The sequence below is a fragment of the Accipiter gentilis genome, chromosome 1, assembly GCF_929443795.1.
Source record: "Accipiter gentilis chromosome 1, bAccGen1.1, whole genome shotgun sequence".
Lineage (NCBI taxonomy): Eukaryota > Metazoa > Chordata > Aves > Accipitriformes > Accipitridae > Astur > Astur gentilis.
The window spans coordinates 8,332,986-8,354,566 of record NC_064880.1 but is presented as its reverse complement, the minus strand read 5'-3'; the positions used below and the strand labels follow the sequence as shown (position 1 = coordinate 8,354,566).

At 57.1% G+C, this 21,581-nt stretch overlaps 3 protein-coding genes across 4 annotated transcripts in view; all 3 read right to left on the bottom strand.

The window, feature by feature from the left end:
* Positions 1–398: 398 nt before the first annotated feature.
* On the bottom strand, positions 399–12,873 carry EPHA2 (EPH receptor A2). 2 transcript variants are annotated; one of them, XM_049806436.1, is made up of 17 exons: positions 12,244–12,873; positions 8,662–8,729; positions 7,356–8,019; positions 6,414–6,569; positions 5,982–6,314; positions 5,746–5,870; positions 5,253–5,412; positions 5,044–5,143; positions 4,890–4,945; positions 4,688–4,813; positions 4,413–4,595; positions 4,047–4,108; positions 3,707–3,916; positions 3,472–3,621; positions 3,173–3,366; positions 1,866–2,021; positions 399–1,030 (listed from the first exon to the last, which is right to left on the bottom strand). In XM_049806436.1, exons 1-17 carry the CDS (start codon positions 12,311–12,313, stop codon positions 925–927), a joined length of 2,919 nt encoding a protein of 972 aa, XP_049662393.1. In that variant the 5' UTR covers positions 12,314–12,873; the 3' UTR covers positions 399–924. The 2 variants fall into 2 exon arrangements, with proteins under 2 accessions (XP_049662393.1, XP_049662404.1); XM_049806447.1 differs by lacking the exon at positions 12,244–12,873 and adding an exon at positions 9,927–10,487.
* An 894-nt stretch (positions 12,874–13,767) lies between these two features.
* Positions 13,768–15,581, bottom strand: CPLANE2 (ciliogenesis and planar polarity effector complex subunit 2). The gene is made up of 5 exons (XM_049801331.1): positions 15,435–15,581; positions 15,193–15,345; positions 14,973–15,097; positions 14,723–14,862; positions 13,768–14,164 (listed from the first exon to the last, which is right to left on the bottom strand). Exons 1-5 carry the CDS (start codon positions 15,538–15,540, stop codon positions 13,936–13,938), a joined length of 753 nt encoding a protein of 250 aa, XP_049657288.1. The 5' UTR covers positions 15,541–15,581; the 3' UTR covers positions 13,768–13,935.
* Positions 15,582–16,749: 1,168 nt separating this feature from the next.
* FBXO42 (F-box protein 42) overlaps positions 16,750–21,581 on the bottom strand; it is a 49,997-nt gene continuing 45,165 nt past the window's right edge. Inside the window, exons 8-10 of the mRNA XM_049804190.1 lie at positions 20,532–20,588; positions 19,937–20,053; positions 16,750–19,783 (exon numbers count right to left, since the gene is read on the bottom strand). Coding sequence (XP_049660147.1) covers positions 18,686–19,783; positions 19,937–20,053; positions 20,532–20,588 — 1,272 coding nt within the window. The 3' untranslated portion in view covers positions 16,750–18,685. The remainder of the gene's footprint in view (positions 19,784–19,936; positions 20,054–20,531; positions 20,589–21,581) is intronic.

Sequence of the window (21,581 nt, the reverse complement as noted above, 5' to 3'; positions counted from 1 at the left end):
GGTGTGTGCAACCCCTCAAAAACCCCCTTAAAATAAACCCTCTAAAAAAACCCTTAAAACCCCTTAAAAAAAATCCTTAAAACCCCTTAAAAACCCTTTTAAACCCCCTAACTCCCCTTACAAGCCCCTAAACCACCTTAAAACCCCTTAAAAAACCCCTTAAACTCTTTAAAAAGTCCTTAAAACTCCTTTAAAACCCCTTAAAACCAGGGGAAAAGCCCCCCATCCCTCTCTGCTCCCTAAATTCCTGCAATCACTGCAAGCCAGTGAGAAACAACAATAGTTTAGAAAACAAAACAGCACATTTTTATTCAAATCAAACCCCCATGAAAATCCCCCAAACCCCTGAAAATCCATTAAAAAAAAGGAGAAAAAAAAAAAGGGATCCGGGTATTTTTTTTTTCTTAATTTTTCCCCTTTTTGCTCTCCCGAATCTGACATGACCTTTGCTTCCTCACAATAAATATACAAAAATAGAATAAATTAGGTTAAAAAATAAAAGGAAAAGGTAACACTGGCAGATCAGCATGAAAGGGGAAAATAAAACCACTCAAAAACCCGGTGGGAGAGGAATAAATAGGGAGAAAAAAGCAAAAATAAGCCAGTTTTGGGGCTGAGCACCCCCTTTTTTTTTCTTGAAATGTGGGGGAAAGAAAACCATGGACCCCCCGCAACACCTCCTCTAGCCCAAAATGAGCTTGAAATTTAATTTTCATAATTTTTTTTTTTTTTGGGGGGGGGGGGGGGGAAGGATGGGGGTGACACCCATTTCATCCCCAACCCCAAGGATAATATTAATAATAATACTATAAAAAACCCTTAATAATAATAGAAATAATAAATAAACCCCTCGGGGAGGAGGGGGGGGAGGGGGGTGTCTTCATTTGGTTGCTTTCAAGTATTTTGGGGAGTGCAGGGGGAGGGTTAAATGGGGACCCCCCCAGCGCCGACCTGCTCCTGCAGCCCCAGCAGGCTGTAGGCGATGCGCTTCTGGTGCCCTGGCAAACGCACCCCGATTTTCTTGATGTCGCTGGAAATAAGCAGGGGGGAGAAAATAAAATATAAGGATTACTGGGGTGGAAAGAGCCTAAAAAGGGTCCAGGTGGGAACGGGGTTTGGTGGGGGAGGAGCATCCCCCAGGGATGGATCCAGCCCTGAGCATCCCCTGGGAGCGGATCCAGTCCCACCCCCTCTCCCTGCTTTTGGGGGACCCACCACTGCCGCCTCTCCCCACAACTGGGCCATTCCCAGGCGACTGAAAGCCGGACACAGCTCATCCCGACCTCTCCGGCCGGATCCTGGCCAGGGAATGTCTAATTTTATCCCGTCCCCTTGGGCCAACAACGCCAACGCCACGGAAGCGGTTTCCTTTCCCAGCACATCCCTGTCCCCATGGGAGCTGGAGGGGATGGTGTGGGGACACCAAGGGGACAGCATGGGGATGGTATGGGGACACCATGGGAATATCAAGGGGACAGCATGGGGAGACCATAGGGACAGTATGAGGATACCGTGGGGACAGCATGGGGACACCAAAGGTACAGTATGGGGACAGCATGGGGACACCACGGGGACAGTATGGGGACAGCATGGGGACACCACGGGGACAGTATGAGGATACCATAGGGACACCATGGGGACAGTATGAGGATACAGTACGGGGACACCACAGGGACAGTATGAGGATACCATAGGGACACCATGGGGACAGTATGAGGATACCGTAGGGACACCATGGAGACACCATGGACACAGTAGGAGGATACCATGGGGACAGTATGGGGACACCAAGGATACAGTATGGGAACATTCTGGGGACAGTATGGGGACTATGAGGGCACCATGGGGACAGTATGGGGACTCACTCGGCGGTCATCTGCAGGACCTTCTCGATGGTGCTGTAGCCCGAGGCCATGAAGTGCTCTGTGTACTGGGGCATCCTGATGGACTCCAGCCACTCGGGGACGGAGCGGAAGGGGACGCCCTCCGAGCCACTGGTGCTGGGCAGGCGGATGGACACCCTGAGTGGGGGGGGACACGGGGTGGGGGGGGCGTGAGAAACGGGGCGGGAATAGGGGGATGCAAAAATGGTGCAGAAATGGGAGGGTGCAAAAATAGGTGTGACCATGGAAGGATGCAAAAAAATGAGGCAGAAATGCAACGATGCAAAAAATAACGTGAAAATGGAAGGATGCAAAAAATAATGCAGAAATGAAACGATGCAAAAAAAAAAAGATGCAGAAACGTAAAGATGCAGAAAGTGATGTGAAAATGGAAGGATGCAAAAAGTAATGCAGAAATGGAAGGATGCAAAAATAATGCAAAAATTGAAAGATGGAAGAAATGGTGCAGAAATTGAAGGATGCAAAAAGTGATGCAAAAATAGAGAGGCAAAAAACCAAAAAAGCACAAATGCAAAAAAAGCAACACTTAAATGTCAGGCTGTGGAGATGCCTAAAACAACCCCCAAATGCAAAGATGCAAAAAGTAACGGCAAAAGCCCAATGCAAAACAGAATGCAGGAAAGCAAAAGTATAACACAAATAGCGCAAAAAAAAAAGGCGAGAGGCTATGTGAAAATGTCCAGTTGTAAAAAAGAATGCAGAGATGTGAAGATGCAAAGAGTAATGCAAAAAGTAGAAATGTAAAAAATGAGGCAAGGATGCTAAAAAGCAAGAAACAATGCAAAAATGCCAAAGAGAAAAATAAAGCTAAAATGCTCAGATGCAAAGAAGCGGAAAAGAGTGCAAGAATACAAAACCAATTAAAAAATGCAAAGATGTAGAAAAGAATGCAAGAATATAAAATAGCAAAAGCAATTAAAAAAAAGCACAGATGCAAAGAAGTGTGCAAGAATGCAGAGATGCAGAAAGCAATGCAAGAATGCAAAGGTGCAAGAATGCAAAGGTGCAAGAATACAGAAAGGCAAAAAGCAGTCAAAGAATGCAAAAAAGCAATAAAGAAGTGCAAGAATGCGGAGATGCAAAAACCAACACAAAAATGCAGAGATGCAAAAAATGATGCAAAAAAGCGCGCAAGAGTGCAAAAAGCAATGCAAAAAAAAATACGCAAAGGTGCACATGAGCATGCAAGAGTGCAATACCGCAAATTGCAACGCCCTTCCTTACCCCCCCCTCCACTTTGCCCCGTCCCATCTCTCTCCGTAGCTCACCGGGGGTCAAAGTCCGCCAATGCCTTGAGGGACTCGGGGGCACGGATGAGCTTGTCGAGGATGCTGACGATATCGGCAAACTTGGGGCGCCGGCTGCGCTCCTGCTGCCAGCATTGCATCATCAGCTGGTAGATGGCGGAGGGACAATCCAGGGGAGCGGGGAGGCGGAAGCCCTCGTTGATGGCCTTCATCACCTACGAGGAGGAGAAGGACGTTGAGTGGTGCTCCTGCCCCAAAAAGCTGTTCGTTTGCAAGAACCCCCCCCCCAAAATTGGTGGTGGAGGAGTGTGGCTGCTCACCTCGTGGTTTGAGAGCTCCCAGTATGGTCGCTCGCCATAAGACATCACCTCCCACATGACGATGCCGTAGCTCCAGACGTCGCTGGCGGAGGTGAACTTGCGGTAGGAGATGGCTTCGGGTGCTGTCCAACGGATGGGGATCTTCCCTCCCTGTGGCAACACTGGGGTCAACCCTGCACCCCCCCAAAAACGCATCCCCACCATAGCCAACCACCCCACCTTGGACAGGACTTACGCTGGTGGTGTAGGTGGCTTCAGGGTCATCTTCCAACACCCTTGAAAGCCCAAAATCAGACACCTTGCACACCAGGTTGCTGTTCACCAAGATGTTCCGGGCGGCCAGATCCCGGTGGACGTAATTCATGTTGGCCAAGTACTTCATGCCGGCGGCAATGCCCCTCAACATCCCCACCAGCTGGATGACGCCAAATTCCCCCTCTTTTTCCTGGGAAAAGGGGAGAAGCCGGCCTTGAATCTGCCTCTCGTCCTACCTCCCGTGGTGGGTTTTGGTGGTTCCATCACCCGCTAATCCTTGCCCGGGGTGGGGGCACATGTTGCCACCATGCTTCACCTACCCGTAGGAATTTATCCAGCGCGCCATTCTCCATGTACTCTGTGATGATCATGAAGGGCTTGTCTGTATAAAAAAAAGATCCAAAATGAGTCTAAAAACCTCCAACCGCCCCCGCTCCCCCAAAATCCCCCCCCAAATCCCATCCCCCCCAAAAAACCCAACCCCAAAAGCTCACAGCCCTGCAAAAACCCAAACAAATCCCCCCCCCCAAAACAAAACAACCCCCAATCCCCCCCAAACTCCCAAAAAACCCAAAAGACCCCCCCCCATCATTGCTCAAAACACCCTTTTTTTTATTTAGCATTTTTTTGGGGTGTTCCACAGGGAAATTGGGTTTTTTTGAGGGGCGGGGACGGGGGACACTTACACTTGGAGACGACCCCTTCCAGGCGAATGATGTTGTGGTGGCAGAACTGGCCCATGATGGTGGCTTCGCTCAAGAAGTCCACCCGTTGCTTCTCCGTGTAGCCGACCTTCAAGGTCTTGATGGCCACTGGCACCTCCTTCTTACCACGCTTTAGGGTGCCCTTGTAGACCTCCCCAAATTCACCTGCTCGGAGGAGGGGGGGGGACACGTTTAACCTCGCACCCTGGTTCAATTTTGGGGTGTCTTTGGAATGAGGAAGCCACCTGAGGACCTACCAGCGCCGATGACCTTCTGGCGGGTGATGGAAGATGGAGGAATCTCGGTGGTGAACTTGAGCATGGCTTGGTTGGGGTCTTCATAGGTGTGTGGGTCAACATAGGTCTTGAGGGGCTTCAGCTGGTCTGTGGGGTGCCAGGGGGGTCAGCACCCATGTCATCCCCCACCCCTCCCTGTTGACTCCACTGTCCCATTGCTCACCTGACTTGGAGAAGTAGACATCCTCAGCGGACTGGCGTGGCCGTGACCTCCTCCTCCTGCGGAAAAGCAGCATTTTGCCCACAAAAATCACCCCTCACCCATCTTTGGTGGAGGAAGAATGGTATTTTGGGGTTTTGGGGGGATATCTCCTTACCGCCGGAGAACATAGAGGAGAACAGCCAAGAGGAGGACGACGAAGAAGACACCAGCAACGGAGCCGCTGATGACAGCGGTGGATGCCATGCCCTCAGCGCCTGCGGGGATGATTCAGGGAGGGGGGTTGTTGGGGTGAACCATGCACCTCCTCGACCCCCACCCCCCAAAATCCTGCCCCCCCTTCTCCCCCATCCCCGAGATCCTCACCCTCAGGCAGGGTCTCGAACTCGTGCTGGGGGCTGTAGGCACCGTGGCCATCCTGGGTGAGCGCCTGGACCCGCACCACATAGGTGGTGGCAGGGGACAACTTGGGGATGGTGACAGAGGTGCCCTCGCAGCGCAGCACCGAGTAGCTGTTCTCATCCACCTGGGGACATGGGTGGGGGTGAGATGGGTGGGGGCAAGGGTGGAGATGACATGGATGGAGGTGACACAGACAGAGGGGTGACATGGATGGAGGTGACATGGATGTGGGCAAGGATGGAGGTGACGCGGATGGAGGGGTGACATGGATGGAGGTGACGTGGATGTGGGCAAGGATGGAGGTGACGCGGATGGAGTGGTGACATGGATGGAGGTGACGTGGATGTGGGCAAGGATGGAGGTGACGTGGATGGAGGGGTGACATGGATGGGGGACACGCGTGGGTGGAGGTGATGGATTTGGGGGTGGTGGGCTGAAGCTGTGACACAGGACGAACCTTCTTGCTGTAGGTGACCTCGTACTTCCAGACCCGACTCTGCTGCCGTGGTGGCACCGTCCAGGAGAGGACCAAGCTGGTGGCTGTCCGTCCATCCAGGCTCACCGATGTCACTCGGGGTGGCTCTGCCATGAGGGACAGGGATATCACGGAGGTGTCCCCATGAGGGACAGGGACATCACGGAGGTGTCCCCAATGGGGGAGGCAAGGTGTGGGAGATGCTGGTGGCCCCTTACCCGTCTGGTTGACACTGATGGTGGTGGTGGCCACGCTACGGTGATGGCTGTAGGTTGACACCCCGTTCCGGGCTTCGATGGTGAAGGTGTAGTTGACGTGTGGCTCCAGGTCGGTGACGGTGACCCCTGTCCCTGTCAACCCCCGGGGGGTTTGCGAATAGCGGACCCCCCCATCACAGGGACGGCACTCCCCGCTCTCTGGCCAGCACTGCTCGCAGGTGATGCTGTAGGTGACATCCCCACGGCCACCCGGGTCGGCGGGGGGTGACCAACGTAGCTGCACTGTGGCCCCCAGCCCCACGGCCGTGACGCCTTGTGGGGGCGAGGGGGGACCTGGAGAGAGGGGACATGGGACAGAGAGCAGAAAGGGGGGTCAGGGGGAGGATGGCCGCACCGTGCCTCAGTTTTCACCCCCCCAAAAAGGTAACTTACGGGTGCAGGGGTCGGCGGGGGGGTCGGCGGGGGCACGGAAGAAGCCGTCCTGGCAGGGGCAGGCAGCGGCGGCGGCAGGGGAGGGCAGGGTGTGGGGTGGGCAGGGCTGGCAGCTGCTCAGGGACACTGTGGCCTTGAAGGAGCCGGGGGGACAAGCTGGGGGGGCACACACACACAATGACACCGGTGAGACCCCAAATACCCCTTCTCTACCCACAGCATCCTCATCCAGGTGGGTTTGGGGGGGGGGGGGGGGTATCACACACACACCCCCCAAGCACCCACAGTGGGTATTTTAGGGTATTTCACCTTATTTTTGTAGCTTCTTTATTATTGGGACCCCACCCCAGCTCGCCCATCTCCTGGCTGAGGCCTGCCATGCTCGCTGCACTAGTGATGCTCAAGGGTGACCATCCAGGGCAGGGGGTTTTGGTGCTGCCACCTCATTCCTCCAACCCAGAGCAGGGATTTTAGGGTATTTCACCTTATTTTGCAATTTTGTGCCCCACAGGGGGGATGGGACCCCCCCCTCCCAGCTCACCTCTCACCTGGCTGAGCCCTGCTGGACTCACTGCACTAGTGATGCTCAAGGTTGAGGATCCAGGATGGGCAATTTTAGGGCTAACACCTCATTTCTCTGACCCAGATTGGGGATTTTAGGGTATTTCACTTTATTTTTGCAGCTTCTATTATTATTGGAGCCCTCCCACCCTGGCCCCAGCCCACCCCTTTCCCAGCTGAGCCCTGCCCGCTTGCTGCACTAGTGATGCCCAAGGTTGAGGATCCAAGATGAGGAATTTTGGAGCGAACACCTCATTTCTCCGCCATCCCTTTCTATCTCCTGGCATGCACTGAGTGGGTGTGTCCTCAGCCCCCCCCAACCACAGCACCTCACGCCCCCTCCACCCCCATCCCAATTTACCCCCCAGCCCCAAGCGCTACCTTGGCAACTCTCTCCCACTTTCTCGTAGCCGGCCCGGCACAGGCACTCCCCGATGGGTACCAACCACTCGCCGTCGGCGTTGCAATGCAGCGCCGGAGCTTGGTCGGCCACTGCCTCCTCCACGCATGTTCCCTGCACCTTGGCCAAGGTCTGCGAATCGACGCCGGCCACCGTTTCGGGGAAGCGAGCCATACCCCGTAATACAGCTGGGCATCTCTTGTAATAAATCCGAACGGAAAGCAATGCCACGCAAGCTCCCAAATCCTGGAAAGCCAAGTAAAAACCTTTCCGACGGAGAGGTCCCACCGATCGCACCTCAACGTTGAGTTTAACGTTCCGGGAAGCAAAATCATCCTGGACAGTGATTTCATCTGGAGCGATGGTGTCAATCTTCTTGAATTGTCTCTTCTGGAAGTTGGTGCCATAATCCACGTCAGATTCGGCGTAGTAGAGGTTGAAGGTCTCCTTGCAAGAGCCGCCACCGGCAGTGGGGAAGCTGTTGCAGTCGCGGACGGTGAATTGGAGTTCGATGAAGATGCGTTGGGCCACCCCGCGGTAGATCCAGTTGGTGCGTAGCCAGTTCTCCTGCTCACCCTCCAGCACGTTGCACACCGAGTAGATGTAGATCAAGGAGTCGTTCAGCACGTTCTGCAGTAGGTCCCACTGCCCCCCCGAAAGAGAGAAATGGGGGTTATGGGGGGGGGGGGGAAACTGAGGCAGGGTGGGCAGTGCCCCTGGTCCCCGTGGATGCACTTGTCTTCGTCCCCGTGGATGTCCCTGCCTCCATCCTCATGGGTGTCCCTGTCCCCATGGAGGTCTCCAACCCTATCCCGATGGAGGTCCCCCATCCCAATAAATGTCCCCAACCCCATGGATGCCCCCATGCCCATCCCCATGGAGGTCTCCATCCCCATGGATATCCCCAACCCAGTCCCCATGGATGTCCCCATCCCAATGGATTCCCCCACCTCCATGGGTGACTCCACCCCCATTCCCATGGAGGTCCCCATCTCCATGGGTGTCCCCATCCCCACTGAGGTCCCCACCCCCTGGAGGTCCCCATCCCCATGGATATCCCCAACCCAGTCCCCATGGATGTCCCCATCCCGATGGAGGTCTGCATCCCAAAGGATGCCCCCATCCCCATGGATCGCCCCATCCCCATCCCCATGGAGCTCCACCATGGATGTCCCAATCCCCATCCCCATGGATGTCCCTGTCCCCGTCCCTGTCCCCATCCCCGCTGTGGGCTCTCGGGGCAGTGCTGGCCAGCAGGGCCGAATGCCTGGGTCCGTGGGTGCTCACCCCTTTGCCGTAGGGCTGGGTGAGCCAGCCCAGCTCGCCCTGTGCTTTGGCGAAGTCCAGCAGGACCACTGTGGGGAGAAGAGAGGGAGGTTATGAGGTAAGCATGAAGCCTGGGGGATGCCACCAGGACCCACAGATGGCCCCAGGACCCGCAGGTGCCACCAATACACTCCTTAGACCCATGGATGTCTCGGGGACCCACAGATGTCTCTGGGACTCACAGATGCCCCCCAGGACCAGTGGATGCCTCTGGGACCCAAAGACGTCCCCCAGGACCCATGGATGTCCCTGGGACCCACAGATGTCCCCAGGACCTGCAGGTGCCACCAATACACCCCTTAGACACACAGATGTCCCCAGGACCCATGGATGTCCCCAGGACCCACCGATGTTCCTGGGACCTGCAGGTGCCACCAATACACCCCGTAGACTCATGGATGTCCCTGGGACTCACAGATGCCCCCAAGGACCAGTGGATGCCTCTGGGACCCACAGATGTCCCCCAGGACCCAGGGATATCTCTGGGACCCATGGATGTTCCCGGGACCTGCAGGTGCCACCAATACACCCCTTAGACCCATGGATGTCCCTGGGACCCACGGATGTCCCTGGGACCCACGGATATGTCCCGGATCCACGGATGTCCCCCAGGACCCACGGATGTCCCCCAGGACCCATGTGTATATCCCTGGGACCCATGGATGTCCCCAGGGCCCACGGATGTCCCCAGGATATGCAAACACTCCTGGGACCCACAGATAGCCCCAGGACCCACGGATGTCCCTTGGCCCCAAGGATATCCCCAGTCCCAATAGATTTCCCTGGGACCCCCACGAGAAGACCCCCAGGCATCCCTGCCAAAAGAGGGGAAACCGAGGCAGAGCTCTGCACCGTGCCGAGGCTGGGCAGACCTGCTGAGGCATGTTGGCCGCCCCGGCGAGGGCGGTGGCCAGATCCAGCGCCCGGGAGAGGAAGAGGAGGCCGCCGAGGGCTGGGAGGGAAGCGCTGACGGGTGGCCCCCCCCTCCTCGGTGAATCACCCCCCAGGAATGTGCCCGGACGCCTGGGTTCATGCTGGCGGGATGGGTCCCAACGGGTTGGGGGAGTTTCGGGGACGGATGCCCCCCTGCCCCCCGACCTCACCAACCGCCTCCACTGAGAACAGGTGAGCTTGTGACATGCCCCAAGAGGGTAAAGTCTTGGGGGGAACCCCAAGAACCTGGTTGGAGGGAGGCACACGTGGTTCCGTCGTCCGTCCCCCCCCACCGTGCCCGGGGTCAGGAAGGATGCTGGAGCGGATATCCCGGCTTTCCTGCGGCTGGAAATCCCCCCACATGCCTTCGGAGAGCGGAAAGCCGGCAGAAGGCCGGCGCGTGAGCTGAGCTGGTGGGTTCTCTGTGGGGTGTCCCCCCCGGGGCCATGGCGGGGGTGAGTCAGGGAAGAAACCTGGGGCTGTGGCTGTTGAGTCAAGGGGTGCAGCACCCAAGGGTGCACCCACGCCTGGGGCCACTGGTGCTATTGGCACCTCCGGTGCCATCGTCATCTGCACCCCCATCCCCAATGCCACCTGCACCCGCTCTGCCATTGCTATTGCCATCACCATCGTCATCATCACCACCATCAACGTCTCCGTTGCCATCATCAACATGGCCATGGCCATCACCACCACCATGTCCAGTGCCATCAACACCTCCGGCCCCATCATCAACATGGCCGTTGTCATCAACATGGCCATCACCACCATCTCCAGCATCAACACCTCCAGCACCATCATCAACACGGCCATTGCCATCAACACGGCCATCGCCATCATCAACATGGCCACTGCCATCACCATCTGCAGCCCCTACAACATTCTCACCTTCCTATTCCATACCTACATTGCCATCTTCATCTCCACCTCCAACCCCACCACCATCCCTGCCTGCATCTGCAGCCCCGTCGCCATCTGCACCACCATCCCCACGACCATCTGCAGCCCCTGCACCGTTGCTGTCACTCTCCCCATCTGCATTGGCACTGCTTTTGCAATCACCATCATCACCACCATCATCATCGCCACCATCACCATCATCACCACCACACTGCACCTCTGCATCCCTGTCCCATCCCCGGCTGCAGCCTTGTCCCCATCCCCAACTTCATTTTCAAGCCCATCCCTGTCCTGTCCTATCCCCATCCCATCCCAATACCCATTCCATCCCCATCCTCATCCTCATCCCGATCCCTGTCCCCCCCCTCCAGATGCACCCCTCCCCCTTAGCCCCCCCTGCCCTCAGGGACACCCCAAATCTCAGGTGGGGCAGTGCAGGATCCCACCGGGGCACCCAGGACCCCCCAACCTCCCCATCCCGTCGGATTTCACCTTTTTCAAACGATGGGAAGCAACCTCCCCCTCCATCCCCCCGCAAACCCCACTGCTCTCCCAACACTTTCCCCTTTTTTTTGCACTTTTTTGACCCCAAAATTGTGATATCCCCAAGGATCCCTCACAGGGATCGGCACTTTGGGAACGCGCCCTAAAGCCCGCAGCCGCGTCGGGGCGGTTGGGGGTCCCCACCACGGGGTCACCCCCCCTCCACTTTCCCCCCAGTGCTTGAAAAAAACTCATTCTAGAGTTTTTTACCCCATTTTTATTTTTTTAGGGGAGTATTTTCCAACCCAAAGCACCCCCCACCCTCTGGTTTATTTGCATTTGGGGCCGGATCCTTCCATTTTTCCCTTGAAAAGTGACGGATTAAACCTTTTGAACGGAGTTTTTAGACACCTCAGTTTTTAAAAAATTAAATATCTATTTAAAAAAAGTGACTTTCCCCTTTTTTTTTAACACCCCCCCCCCCAAACTGAGCCAGGGAAGGGTTGTGAGGTGGAGGCCGGGACGCTGCTTGTTTTTCCCAGCACTTTTTGGGGTTTTCCTGACATTGTTTTCCAGCTCTCCGGGCCGGATCCTGCCCGGCCCATTGCCGGCCATAGGAAACACTCCATTTTAGGGTGATTTTCCCCTTTTTTTGGGTTTTGTTTTTTTTATCCCCTCCTCCCTAACCGCTCTGTCGGACTTTTTTTGGGGGGTCGCCCAGCAGGATCTGGCCCCGGTGCATGAGCCGGACGCTCTACATGGGAAAAGTTGCCCAAAACTTTTGGTTTTCCCTCCATTCTAGCTCCCCCCCCAATTTTAGCATCGCCCCCCCCCCCCCCATTTCAGCCTCCCCCCATTTTAGCTTTTTTCTTCGCATTTTAGCTTTCTTCCCCCCTCCCCCCCTTCTAACTTTTTCCCCCACTTTTTAACTCCCCCTCCCCATTTTAGCTTCCCCACTCGCAAAACGCGCTCCGGCAACCGGTGATTCACCGCCGCACCCATGGACGCCCCTTTTTTTGGGGGTCGTGGGCACCCCCCCATCATCCTTTATTTTGGAGGGGGTCCCCCAGCCCCCCCTAACCTCTCATCCCCCCAAACCTGCCCAAACTTGCCCCAAAACCACCCTACCCCTTTGAGTACCTACCCAGCACCCCCCCCACTCCAAGCACCCCAATAAGTGGTTTTTGGGGGTGCCCTCCCCCAAAAAAAATAACCCACGGAGCTCACCTTCCTCGGCTACCAGGGGGGTGACGGCGGTGAGGAAGAGGAGGGTGAGGGCTGGGGGGGTGCCCGCCATGGCGGGGGGGGTTTCGGGGGGGCTCGGGGCGAACCCCACAACCGGCGGCACCCAGCGCTGTGGGGCGTGTGGGGCTGAGCACCCCGCTCCTGTTCATTCATGTCCGAGTGATGTCACCCGGCCACGCCCGCTCTTAAAGGGATAGGAGCTGCTCCCAGTACCCACCAGTACGGGACTGGGAGGGTCCAAGCCTGCGGATGGGAAGTGGGCAGGTTTTATTGGGGCTGACGGGGTGTCTAGATCCCCCCACGGGGGGACCACACGCGTGGCGGGGGTTTGGGGTGGGGGTGGGGTGTGCGTGGGCCTGGATGCGTCCCGTGGTGCTGGGTGCGTGGGTCCGGATCCGTCCCCCACCGCCGTGCCCTCTCCCCAGCTCCGGCACCGAAGGGGTTAAAGCGCCCCGCCGCCAGCCCCCCCCCCCCCTTTCATTCATAAAGCGGCGTGGGAAGGGAGGGAAGGGGCCACAGCCAATGGCGGCAGGGGGGCGGGGCCAAGCGGCTACTACCGGCCACTCCCCCCGCCCACCAGTTAGAAACTGGGGAGGGGGGGGGAACTGGGGGAGGATCAGTTGGGGTGCTGTCTGTCTGTCCGTCCGTCCCTCCCTCCACCCCCCCCCACCCCCACCCCCCCGTCCCTCTGTCTGTCCACCCAAGGCTCCTTCCGTCCCTCCCCCTGCCCCAGACAGCGGGGGGGGGGGAGGTAACTGGGGAGGAGAGGGGGGTGTTGCTGGTTTGGGGGGGCTCTGTCCGGCCCCCCCTTTCTCGCATCCTCTGGGCCGGAAAAAGGCCGGACCAGAAATCGGCTTTTTCCGGCCTAAAAATAATGCTGCTTTTCTGCTGCGCCGGGGAGGGGAGGGTGGGCCCAGCCTGGGGGGGCTGGATAGGGCCCCAGCACCCGAACTTCCCCCCCAGCACCCCAAATTCCCCAGCAGCCCCATCCCCATGATCGTGCAGCACCCTAAATCCTGTATCATCCGTAGCACCCCAAATCCCCCAGCACCCAAAATCCCACAATGTCTGTGCAGCACTCCCATCTCCATCACACCCAGCACCCCAAATCCCCAGCACCCCCACCCCCGTGATCCCGCAGCACCCCAAATCCTGCATCAGCCATAGCACGCCAAAGCACCCCAAATCCCCCAGCACCCCAAATCCCACATTTACAGCACCGCCCAGCACCCCAATCATCCAGCACCCCAAATCCCCCATTTACAGTATCCTCAGCACCCCAAATCCTGCATCAGCCATAGCACCCCAAATCCCACAACATCTGTGCAGCACCCCCACCTCCAGCACTCCCCAGCACCCCAGATCCCCCAGCATCTGCAACACCCCCCCCCCCCCGGCATCCCAAATCCCGCAGCACCCCCATCCCCATGATCCCATTGCACCCCAAATCCCCCAGCACCCCAAATCAGATGAACTCGGGCACCCAGGGATCTTTTTGGTGGAGAAACGTGGATTTTGGTCAAAAAAGTGCCTTTTCTCCTCCCATTCCACTTTCCCCCCAGCCCCCCCCAAATCACAGGTGTGGACAGGCAGCGCTGTTTAATGGCGGAGGGGGGCGGGGGAGGCCAGAGGCCACGGTGAGGGGCCCCCCAAACCCAGCCCGCAATAGGGGGTTCAGGCGGGGGTGGACCCCTCGCCCCCCGGGGCGACACCGGCGGCGATTTGGTCCCGACGCCAGAGCCTCTCGACCAAAGCGTCAAGGAGTGGGGCGACCCGGGCCAGCCCCTCGCGTCCCCCCCTGGCCCCCGGCCCGCTGCCTGCTCGTAGCACCGGCAGCCCCCAGGTCTCCTCAAAGGCCGTCACGTCCCTCTCCGTCACGTCTGCCTGCGGGGACAGGTCGAATCTGGGTTGCGGGGAGGACACATACAGTTAAGGGAAACACCAACACCCTGAAAAATCCCCCCCAAACCCCATAAAAATAAGTGGGAGCTGTGAGTCCATTGGTGGAATGAAGTGTGCACGTTCTCAGCCCACCGAAGTACCGAGTGGTGCAAAATATGGGGGCGCAAACCCGCTTGTGGGGGACACACACACGCTCAAGGGAGACACCAACCAACACCCTGAAAAATGCCCCCAAAACCCCATAAAAATAAGTGGGAGCTGTGAGTCCATCGGTGGAATGAAGCGTGCCTGTTCTCAGCCCACCGAAGTACCGAGTGGTGTAAAATATGGGGGTGCCAACCTGCTTGCGGGTGGGACACATGCAGTCGAGGGAGACACCAACACTCTGAAAAGTCCCTTGAAAACCCCACGAAAACAAATGGGAGCTGCCCATCCATCGTTGCAATGAAATTTGCACGTTCTCAGCCTACTGAGATGCCAAGCCGTGCGAAATATGGGGGGTGCAAACCCACTTACAGGAGGACGCGGACCCCCGCCCCTGCCACCCCGAGAAGGATACTTGGTGCCGACGACCACCCTAACGAGGTTTTCTTCGTCGGGACCGACCACCCGGCTCATCTGGGCTGGCAGCTCCTCGAAGGATGAGCGATCGGTGAAGGAGAAGAGAAAAAGGACGGCATCCGCTTCCTCCTTACAAGCCTGGGGAGGGTCGAGGCGGGGGGGGGCGGGGGTGACCACCATACCGGGGAGAGGGTGTCCTCTGTGTCCCCCTCCCTGTTGTCCGTCCCCCCCGTCCCCCCCCGACTCACGGGCAAGAGATGCTCAAATTTTTTCAGGGCGCCGTCCCCGCAATCCCAAAACTGGAGCTGGAAGATGACGGGGCGACCGCTGGTCCGCAGCTTGGCCGGCCAGTAGACGGTGGTGGCCTCTATGCCTGGGGTGGGGGGGACACGACACCCACAGGGATGGTCACCCCCAGGTGACATCGGGGGTGCTGTGCGCGTGTGTCTCCCGTCCCCCGCCACGTACCCAGGGTCTCGTGGTGGATGGGGGGCACGGGGGTCCCCGCCAGCGTGGCCACCAAGGCCGTCTTGCCGACGCCGCTCTTGCCGGAGACGAAGAGTTTGTAGGTGACGGTGGGGACGGCCAAGTTGGGGGGCAGCGCCGGGCGCTCCAGCAGACCTGGGGGAGGTGTAGAGGTTTTTTTGGGGTGCTGGCACCCCCATTTTGGAGGTGGGGGGGGGTGGGGGAAGGCAGGGTGTGGGCCTCACCAAACACTCTCCGTTGGTTCTTGGGGAAGATGGAGTCCAGGTAGGGGCGGCCGGCGGGGGAGAGGAGCCAGCCCGGCTCCAGCACCGAGCCCCCCCATGTCGCCATGTGCCCCCCCCCCCCGAAATCTGGGCGTACAGGGAAGACACCCCCCCCCCGTCCCCCTGGGGTCACTGCACCCCCGCAGCAGGGTGTCCCCCCTCACCCCCAGGGTCCCTGCCCTCCCCCATGGGGTCCCTGCCCCCCCTCCCCAGGGTCCCTGCACCCCTCCATAGGGTCCTTGCCACCCCCCCCAGGGTCCCTGCACCCCCTCTGGGGTACTCGCCCCCCCCGCGTGGACCCTGCACCCCAAACCCTGCAGGGGGGTTGCAACGGAGCCCCCTCATAGGGTCTCTGCCCCCCCCCCCAATTGGCTCCTTATCCCCCCCAAACATGCAAAACGGGTGCAAAGCAGCCCCCTGCCCCCCCGCCCCCCCCCGTGGCCCCCGCACCCACAAGCGGCTCCCTGCACCCCAAACCCCTGCAAAGGGGATGCAACGCCTGCCCCCCACCCCCCCCCCGGGCCACGGGGTGTCCCTCCCTTTCCCCCCCGCGCGGTCCCTTTAAGGCGCGGCCTCTCCGCCTCACCTGTGGCCGCTTCCGCCTCGGGATGATGTCAGCGAGGGGGGCGTGGCCTCGCCCGCGCCCCGCCTCCCTTACCGCGGCGCATGCGCGGGAGGCGGGAAAGGGCAGACACGTGGAGTGAAGCGGACCCCGACCCTATAGCTTAAGGGGGGGCGGCCCTATGGGAGACCCGGATCCTAGAAGGGATGGGGGTTCCCAGCCCTGTAGGCGATATGGGCCCGGGGGGGGAGGGGGGGGGGAGCCCCTACGTGCCTGGGCTGTCATGAGGCGGCAGCCTGTGCCCAGCGCTGCCCAGTACGAGGTCCCCACTTTCCAGCCCCAAAGACTTTGGGGTCCCCATCCCTAATTACGGATACTGGAATGCTTTGGGATCCTAAATCTCCAGCCCTAGCAGGCTTCAGGGCTCCCCCATTTCCAGCCCCAGCAGGTTTTGTGGTCCCCAATTTTCCAGCACTACCCCTTTTTTTCTGAACCCTCCCGTTCCTAACCCCAACCTTGTGCCCCCCTTTTTTCCGCTTCTATTGCTCCAACATCCCGTGGCACAGATATTGCCCTTATTTTTACCCAATAAGACCCCAAATCCCCTGTTTCACCCCCAAACTTGTGGGAAGTGCAGTGGGGGTTTCCCTCCACAGCATTTCCATCCCCCACCCCCTCCCCAAAAGGACCAACCATCCATTTCTTTTCCTTTTTATTTGTTAAACTGCTAAAAATTCATTGAGATATGGGGAAGGGAACCCATTATCCCCCCCCCAAATGTACACAAGATTTTAAATATCACCAAAAATCGCTTTTCATTCCTACACTCGGCCGAGCCTGGGACAACGATGTGGGGGGACACCTGAGTTGTGGGGGACACACACACACACCTCGCTCACAGCACCAGCGGCTCACGTGGCAGGAGTGTCAAAATTTTGGGATGAATTTATTGTTAACGGCGCAAAACATGCCTTTCCGCGACCGCTGGGGACGGAAGAGGGATGGCCCCAGCTGCTCACCAGGTTTGGGGCCAGTTAGGGGGATTTTGGGACTGGCTGAGGACGGAGACCACATAAATGTTGGGAAAATGTCCCTCGAAGGATGCTCCACGCAAGGAGAAGGATGTCAGCCCGACGCCAAGCCACCCTCCATCCCTTTTTTGACTTTTTTTGGGGTGGATGACAAGACATGCAAAGGGGAGGAGGGAATCGATGCCGAAGCCCCGACCGCCTTCCTCTTGGTGAAGATCACCCTAGGTGGTCCCGAGGTTTTGGGGGTGAAAATTGCATTTTGCCTTCCCTTAGGACAAATCAAATATGTTTGGGATTGGAGTGGGAGAGGCTGGATTTAAGGAGGGATTTATTTACAGAGGTTGGAAAAGCCGCAGATGAAGCAAAACCCTCCCCATCCCTAGGCGGCTGGGATGTGATTTAAGGCTCTGACCGGCAAAAAGCTCAGTGGGGATGGAGGGGTGGGGGGGGAGAAGGGAAAAGGGGCCACGTCATGGCGCTGCCGGTTTGGGGAGGGTTCCCTACTTTACGGGTGCTGGAGGTTGTTGACCAAAACCTGGCAGAATCCACCCATTTTTCCCACCCCCCCATCATCTTGAGGGGAAAGGGAAGGGGGGAGGTTGTCCCAGAAGGACGCACAGGTTCAATCCCTTCGGATTTTAATTTGTTTTAATCTTTGCAGAAGGAGGCACGTGCAAAGATGAGGTGCAGTTACTGCTATTGGGGCTGCTCACACCCTCAAGATTGACTAATATTCATCTTTTTGACTAGAAAAAAACCATCCTGGTCCCAGGCTACAAGGTGCTGGTTCAGCCTTGAATGGGTTTGGGCTGTTGAGTGAAACAAAACCTTCAAGTCTAGAAGGGAATTGGCAGCCAAATTTCTCAGCATTGGGAGAGTAACTGGATTTTTAGATTGTGTGTTTTTTTGCTGAGGAGGAGGGATCAGAGCTGATCCTAAAGCCTGATCCAGCACAGGGCAGGAAAAAGGAGGAGGTTAATGCCTGGCTAATTATTAATATTTTTGGCATTTTGACACAAAAAACCTGTCCCCCCTTCTTTCTTATGGTCCTGGACAGAGGACAGGAATGAGACTGGCAGGCCAAAGGGGTGAGAGGCAAAAAAAAGGCATCATGTTTGTGTCGAGCAAAGGTTTGCAGCACTGGAAGATTCCTGGTGGGGTATTGCTGTTGTCTTCCTTACAGAGTCGAGCATGGAAATAATCAATGCGCACAAGCTAACAGCCTCCTGCCTGCCGGTATTTGGCTTGTTCATATAAAACCACTTTTACTCACATCCTACAAGGAGTTTCAGAGAGATATGAAGCCTCTCAAACCCCTGGAAAATAAAAAACCTCAAGAGGATACTGGATGGCACATTTCCCTACCTGCTTACCCCAAATCCTTGGCTTGGATTGCAGTGGCGTGGGTCCTTCCCCGCCTGTAAACACGATTCGCTTAACTGGGGTCTTACTGGGAACCGGCGGGGCAGCACTGGAGGTTTTGCTTGGACTTTATTGGTTTCTTGCTCCCTAATTCACAGTTTGAACACCTGCGTGACAGGGTAAGGGCTTGGAAAGGAGAGGGAAGAGCCGCAGGGAGGGAGGGGAGAAGGTGATGGCGGCAAAGGGCTCGGGCCGCATTATCTTTTTGCTCGCACAAAGTACAAGGCATTAGTTTTGGGATAGTATTTCACGTTTTGTTTCTTGTCCATGAGGCCACCGAATATGATTAACTCCCCTCTGCCTTGCACCACCGTGTGTAAACTGGTTTCGGGCGGCCCCACCACCGAACTGCTGTTGAACACTTTCCATTTGACTCGTCCTTTTTCCTTGGTGTCTTTAATGTCCAGCACGTACATCTGCATGGGTTTGCAGTTCATGCTCTGGTACAAAGGCTTCCCCACATTGAGGGATTGGGGAGGGTGGTGGCCCAGGCGGCGGGCAATGGGAGGTAAGGAATGGCCGTCGCCTTGGGTAGAGCCCGGACGCACCGCTGAGCCCGTTTCAGCACCCGGGGACCCCGGGGAAGAAGCCAGGGGAGGGCTCAATGCCGCAGAAGCTGAGGAGCCTTTGGAAGAGAGGGCTTTGACGGCCTCCAAGCTCCTCCGGAGCGCACCGGGGGAGACGGCCCCCGGGAGGGAGGTGGCGACGTGGGGTGGTGTGTGGATGCCATTGGTCTGCTCAGGGGGGTTCCTCACACTTGTGCCAACTGTCCTGCCCTCCACACCCTCCATCTGGCAGATGATGGAAGCCGGTTTCTGTTCCCAGCTCAGATCGACGGATCCCAAACGCAGGTCTTTCTGCTCCGGCAGCGATCCCCGTCGTGGCGCCAGGGTGAGCCCCACTTTTAGGTCGTATCCTTCAGCTGCGGAAGGTGTGCTGGGTGATACAACCTGCACAGGGCTGTCCAAGGAGGCACCGCCAGCTGCTGTGGCTCCGGGCGATAAACTCCCACCGTTGAGAACAGGGGAACTGTCTCCTCTGGCCGGGGAGAGGCTGCCCTCCCGGGATCCTGAAGGTGTTTGCCTCTGCGCTCTGGGTCGCAGGGTGCCCCAGCGGCCATTGACGCAGGGAGCCTCGTCCGTGTTCCTGACAGGAGACTGAGAGCGGTATTCCCGTGTTTCGGGGACCAGGGCGGGCGGCGTGGCGCTGATGGGAGAGGGGCGAGAGTTCAAGCTGGGACTCAGTGGGGCTCTCCCACTGGGAGCTTGGCTGAAGACCACGACACACTGTCCCACCTGGAAGAGGAGAAGGGGAGATAATGGGTTACAAACCGCAGAATGACACTTTGCACTGTACTGGGGAAAAAGTAGGGGGTATGGAGCATTCTGGGCAGGCAATAAAGATCAACGGATGTCTATGAGAGAGCAGAGACCCCACTGCGTCCGTACCCTGCAGGCAGGATGGCACCACAGCTCCGGGGCGCCATGGTCTTCATTCTCCACCTTGAGTGGCTGCCACGTCCAGGGGTTCGCATGCATGTGCAGTAGCCACGCATCTTTAAACAGCTGTGAAGAAAAGCGTGACAGATTTAAGAGTCCTGTTCAAGATTTAGGAGCCTGGTTTGTTGCCGAGATCATCCCATCAGAGGTAGGAGCAGTGCTTTGCTGCTGCAGACAGAGGAATGGTGACCCAGATCAGGATCTGACCACCCAGGAGTGACTACGCCCTAGTATGGCCGTGGACAAATCCCTTCATCTCCATCTTCTGTCCCAGTATAAAATCAGGGCTAATTCTTCTGAGGCTCAGTTAAACTCAGCAAGCTGCTCAGATAGTGCCTGGGGTGCTTTTTTCTTAATTAAAGCAGCTCTAGCAATAGCTAGACAGCTTCTCTGGAAAACCTACCAGGTGGGTGCCCAGATTTGCAGAATAAAATGTCACCTGGGTAATAGGCAGGGTCCCCCCTCTCCCCAGTCCAGCAACCAGGGCTCATAGTTACAGCAAGATGCGTGCAGTTCATGCTCATGCTCCCCCCAGGATACTTACTGCATTGGGACCACCACAGCCACCGAGGATTAAAATGGTTTCGTTGTCTATTACGATCTGGAAGGGGTAAAGAACAGTGTTTCAGACCTGGAAGGACACAAAGCCATCCCTGGTGCTTTTGGCAAAGTCTCCGAGTGCAGACAGAGCCGGGTTATGGCTTCTCAGCTGCACAGACTCTGCCGAATTTTGTCTGCCCCGGGATGAGGAGTGGAGCTGGGATGGAGAGCCGGTTTTGCTGGGCCCGAGGCAAAGCGGGATGCAGAGTTCACCCCATTGCCTTGTCCCAAACAGCTCACAAACCAGTTCCTCTTACAGAGGAGAGCAATTACCCTTCCTGAAGCTAAGCCAAACAACAAGGGACTCAACACCCCTCTTCAAATAAGGGAGAAGGTGGAAGGACTGTCTGGGAGGGCATGTGCTTGCAGCAGTATTTGTTACGTGCTAGTGGCGGGTGAGCTAGTCCCTCAGTCTGCTTTTCCAGTGGATGGAAAGGCACGTACAGGCATGACCCATCCAATCTCTTCTGGGTGCCCTGCTAGGCTGAGATGAACCGCACGCTGAGAACCACTGACCATCCTCCTGGGGACCATGAAGAGAAGGCAGGGATGCCAGCTGCAATGGGGACACCTGCATCAAACCGGGTGACTCCCACAAGCTCCCTGCCCGAGGCAGGCAATAAAACAGGTGCTGCCAGACCTGTGCTTTGAATGGGTACAATCCAGAGTTGCTGGAACCAAGAATCAGGAGAGCGGAGCAATCAAAAGGGCCTCAAGCCAAACCAACTTGTGATAACACTTCATTGATCTTAAATGCCACAGGGGATGATTGCTGGGTTAAAACAGCAATTCGTTTTCTAGAAATGCTCATTAGAGTTCTGAGTCATGTGCAAGAAATGGCACAGTACCTGCCTAAGCGTTAGGGAGATTAAAAGTGCACCCTCACAGAACAGATGGCTAGGGAAAACAAGGGCCCGTCGGGCAAAGGCTGCAAAGATAACTCTGAAATCAGGTGCTAGCTTTCAGGCAACCTGCTGAGAGCTGCCTGGAAACT

What these genes read in the sequence shown, in the direction of transcription:
- EPHA2 (XM_049806447.1), bottom strand. Translation starts at nt 10,479, where the DNA reads ATGTTGATGATGGCGATGGCCGTGTTGATGGCAATGGCCGTGTTGATG. An exon ending in AGTGGGAGAGAGTTGCCAAG is followed by an intron (nt 6,570 to 7,355) that starts GTAGCGCTTGGG and finishes GTGCCCCCCCAG; the next exon opens with CTTGTCCCCCCGGCTCCTTC. An exon ending in TTGGCGGACTTTGACCCCCG is followed by an intron (nt 2,022 to 3,172) that starts GTGAGCTACGGA and finishes CCCCCCACTCAG; the next exon opens with GGTGTCCATCCGCCTGCCCA.
- CPLANE2 (XM_049801331.1), bottom strand. Translation starts at nt 15,540, where the DNA reads ATGGCGACATGGGGGGGCTCGGTGCTGGAGCCGGGCTGGCTCCTCTCC. An exon ending in AATTTGAGCATCTCTTGCCC is followed by an intron (nt 14,863 to 14,972) that starts GTGAGTCGGGGG and finishes GACCCTCCCCAG; the next exon opens with GCTTGTAAGGAGGAAGCGGA. An exon ending in AGGGTGGTCGTCGGCACCAA is followed by an intron (nt 14,165 to 14,722) that starts GTATCCTTCTCG and finishes CCCGCAACCCAG; the next exon opens with ATTCGACCTGTCCCCGCAGG.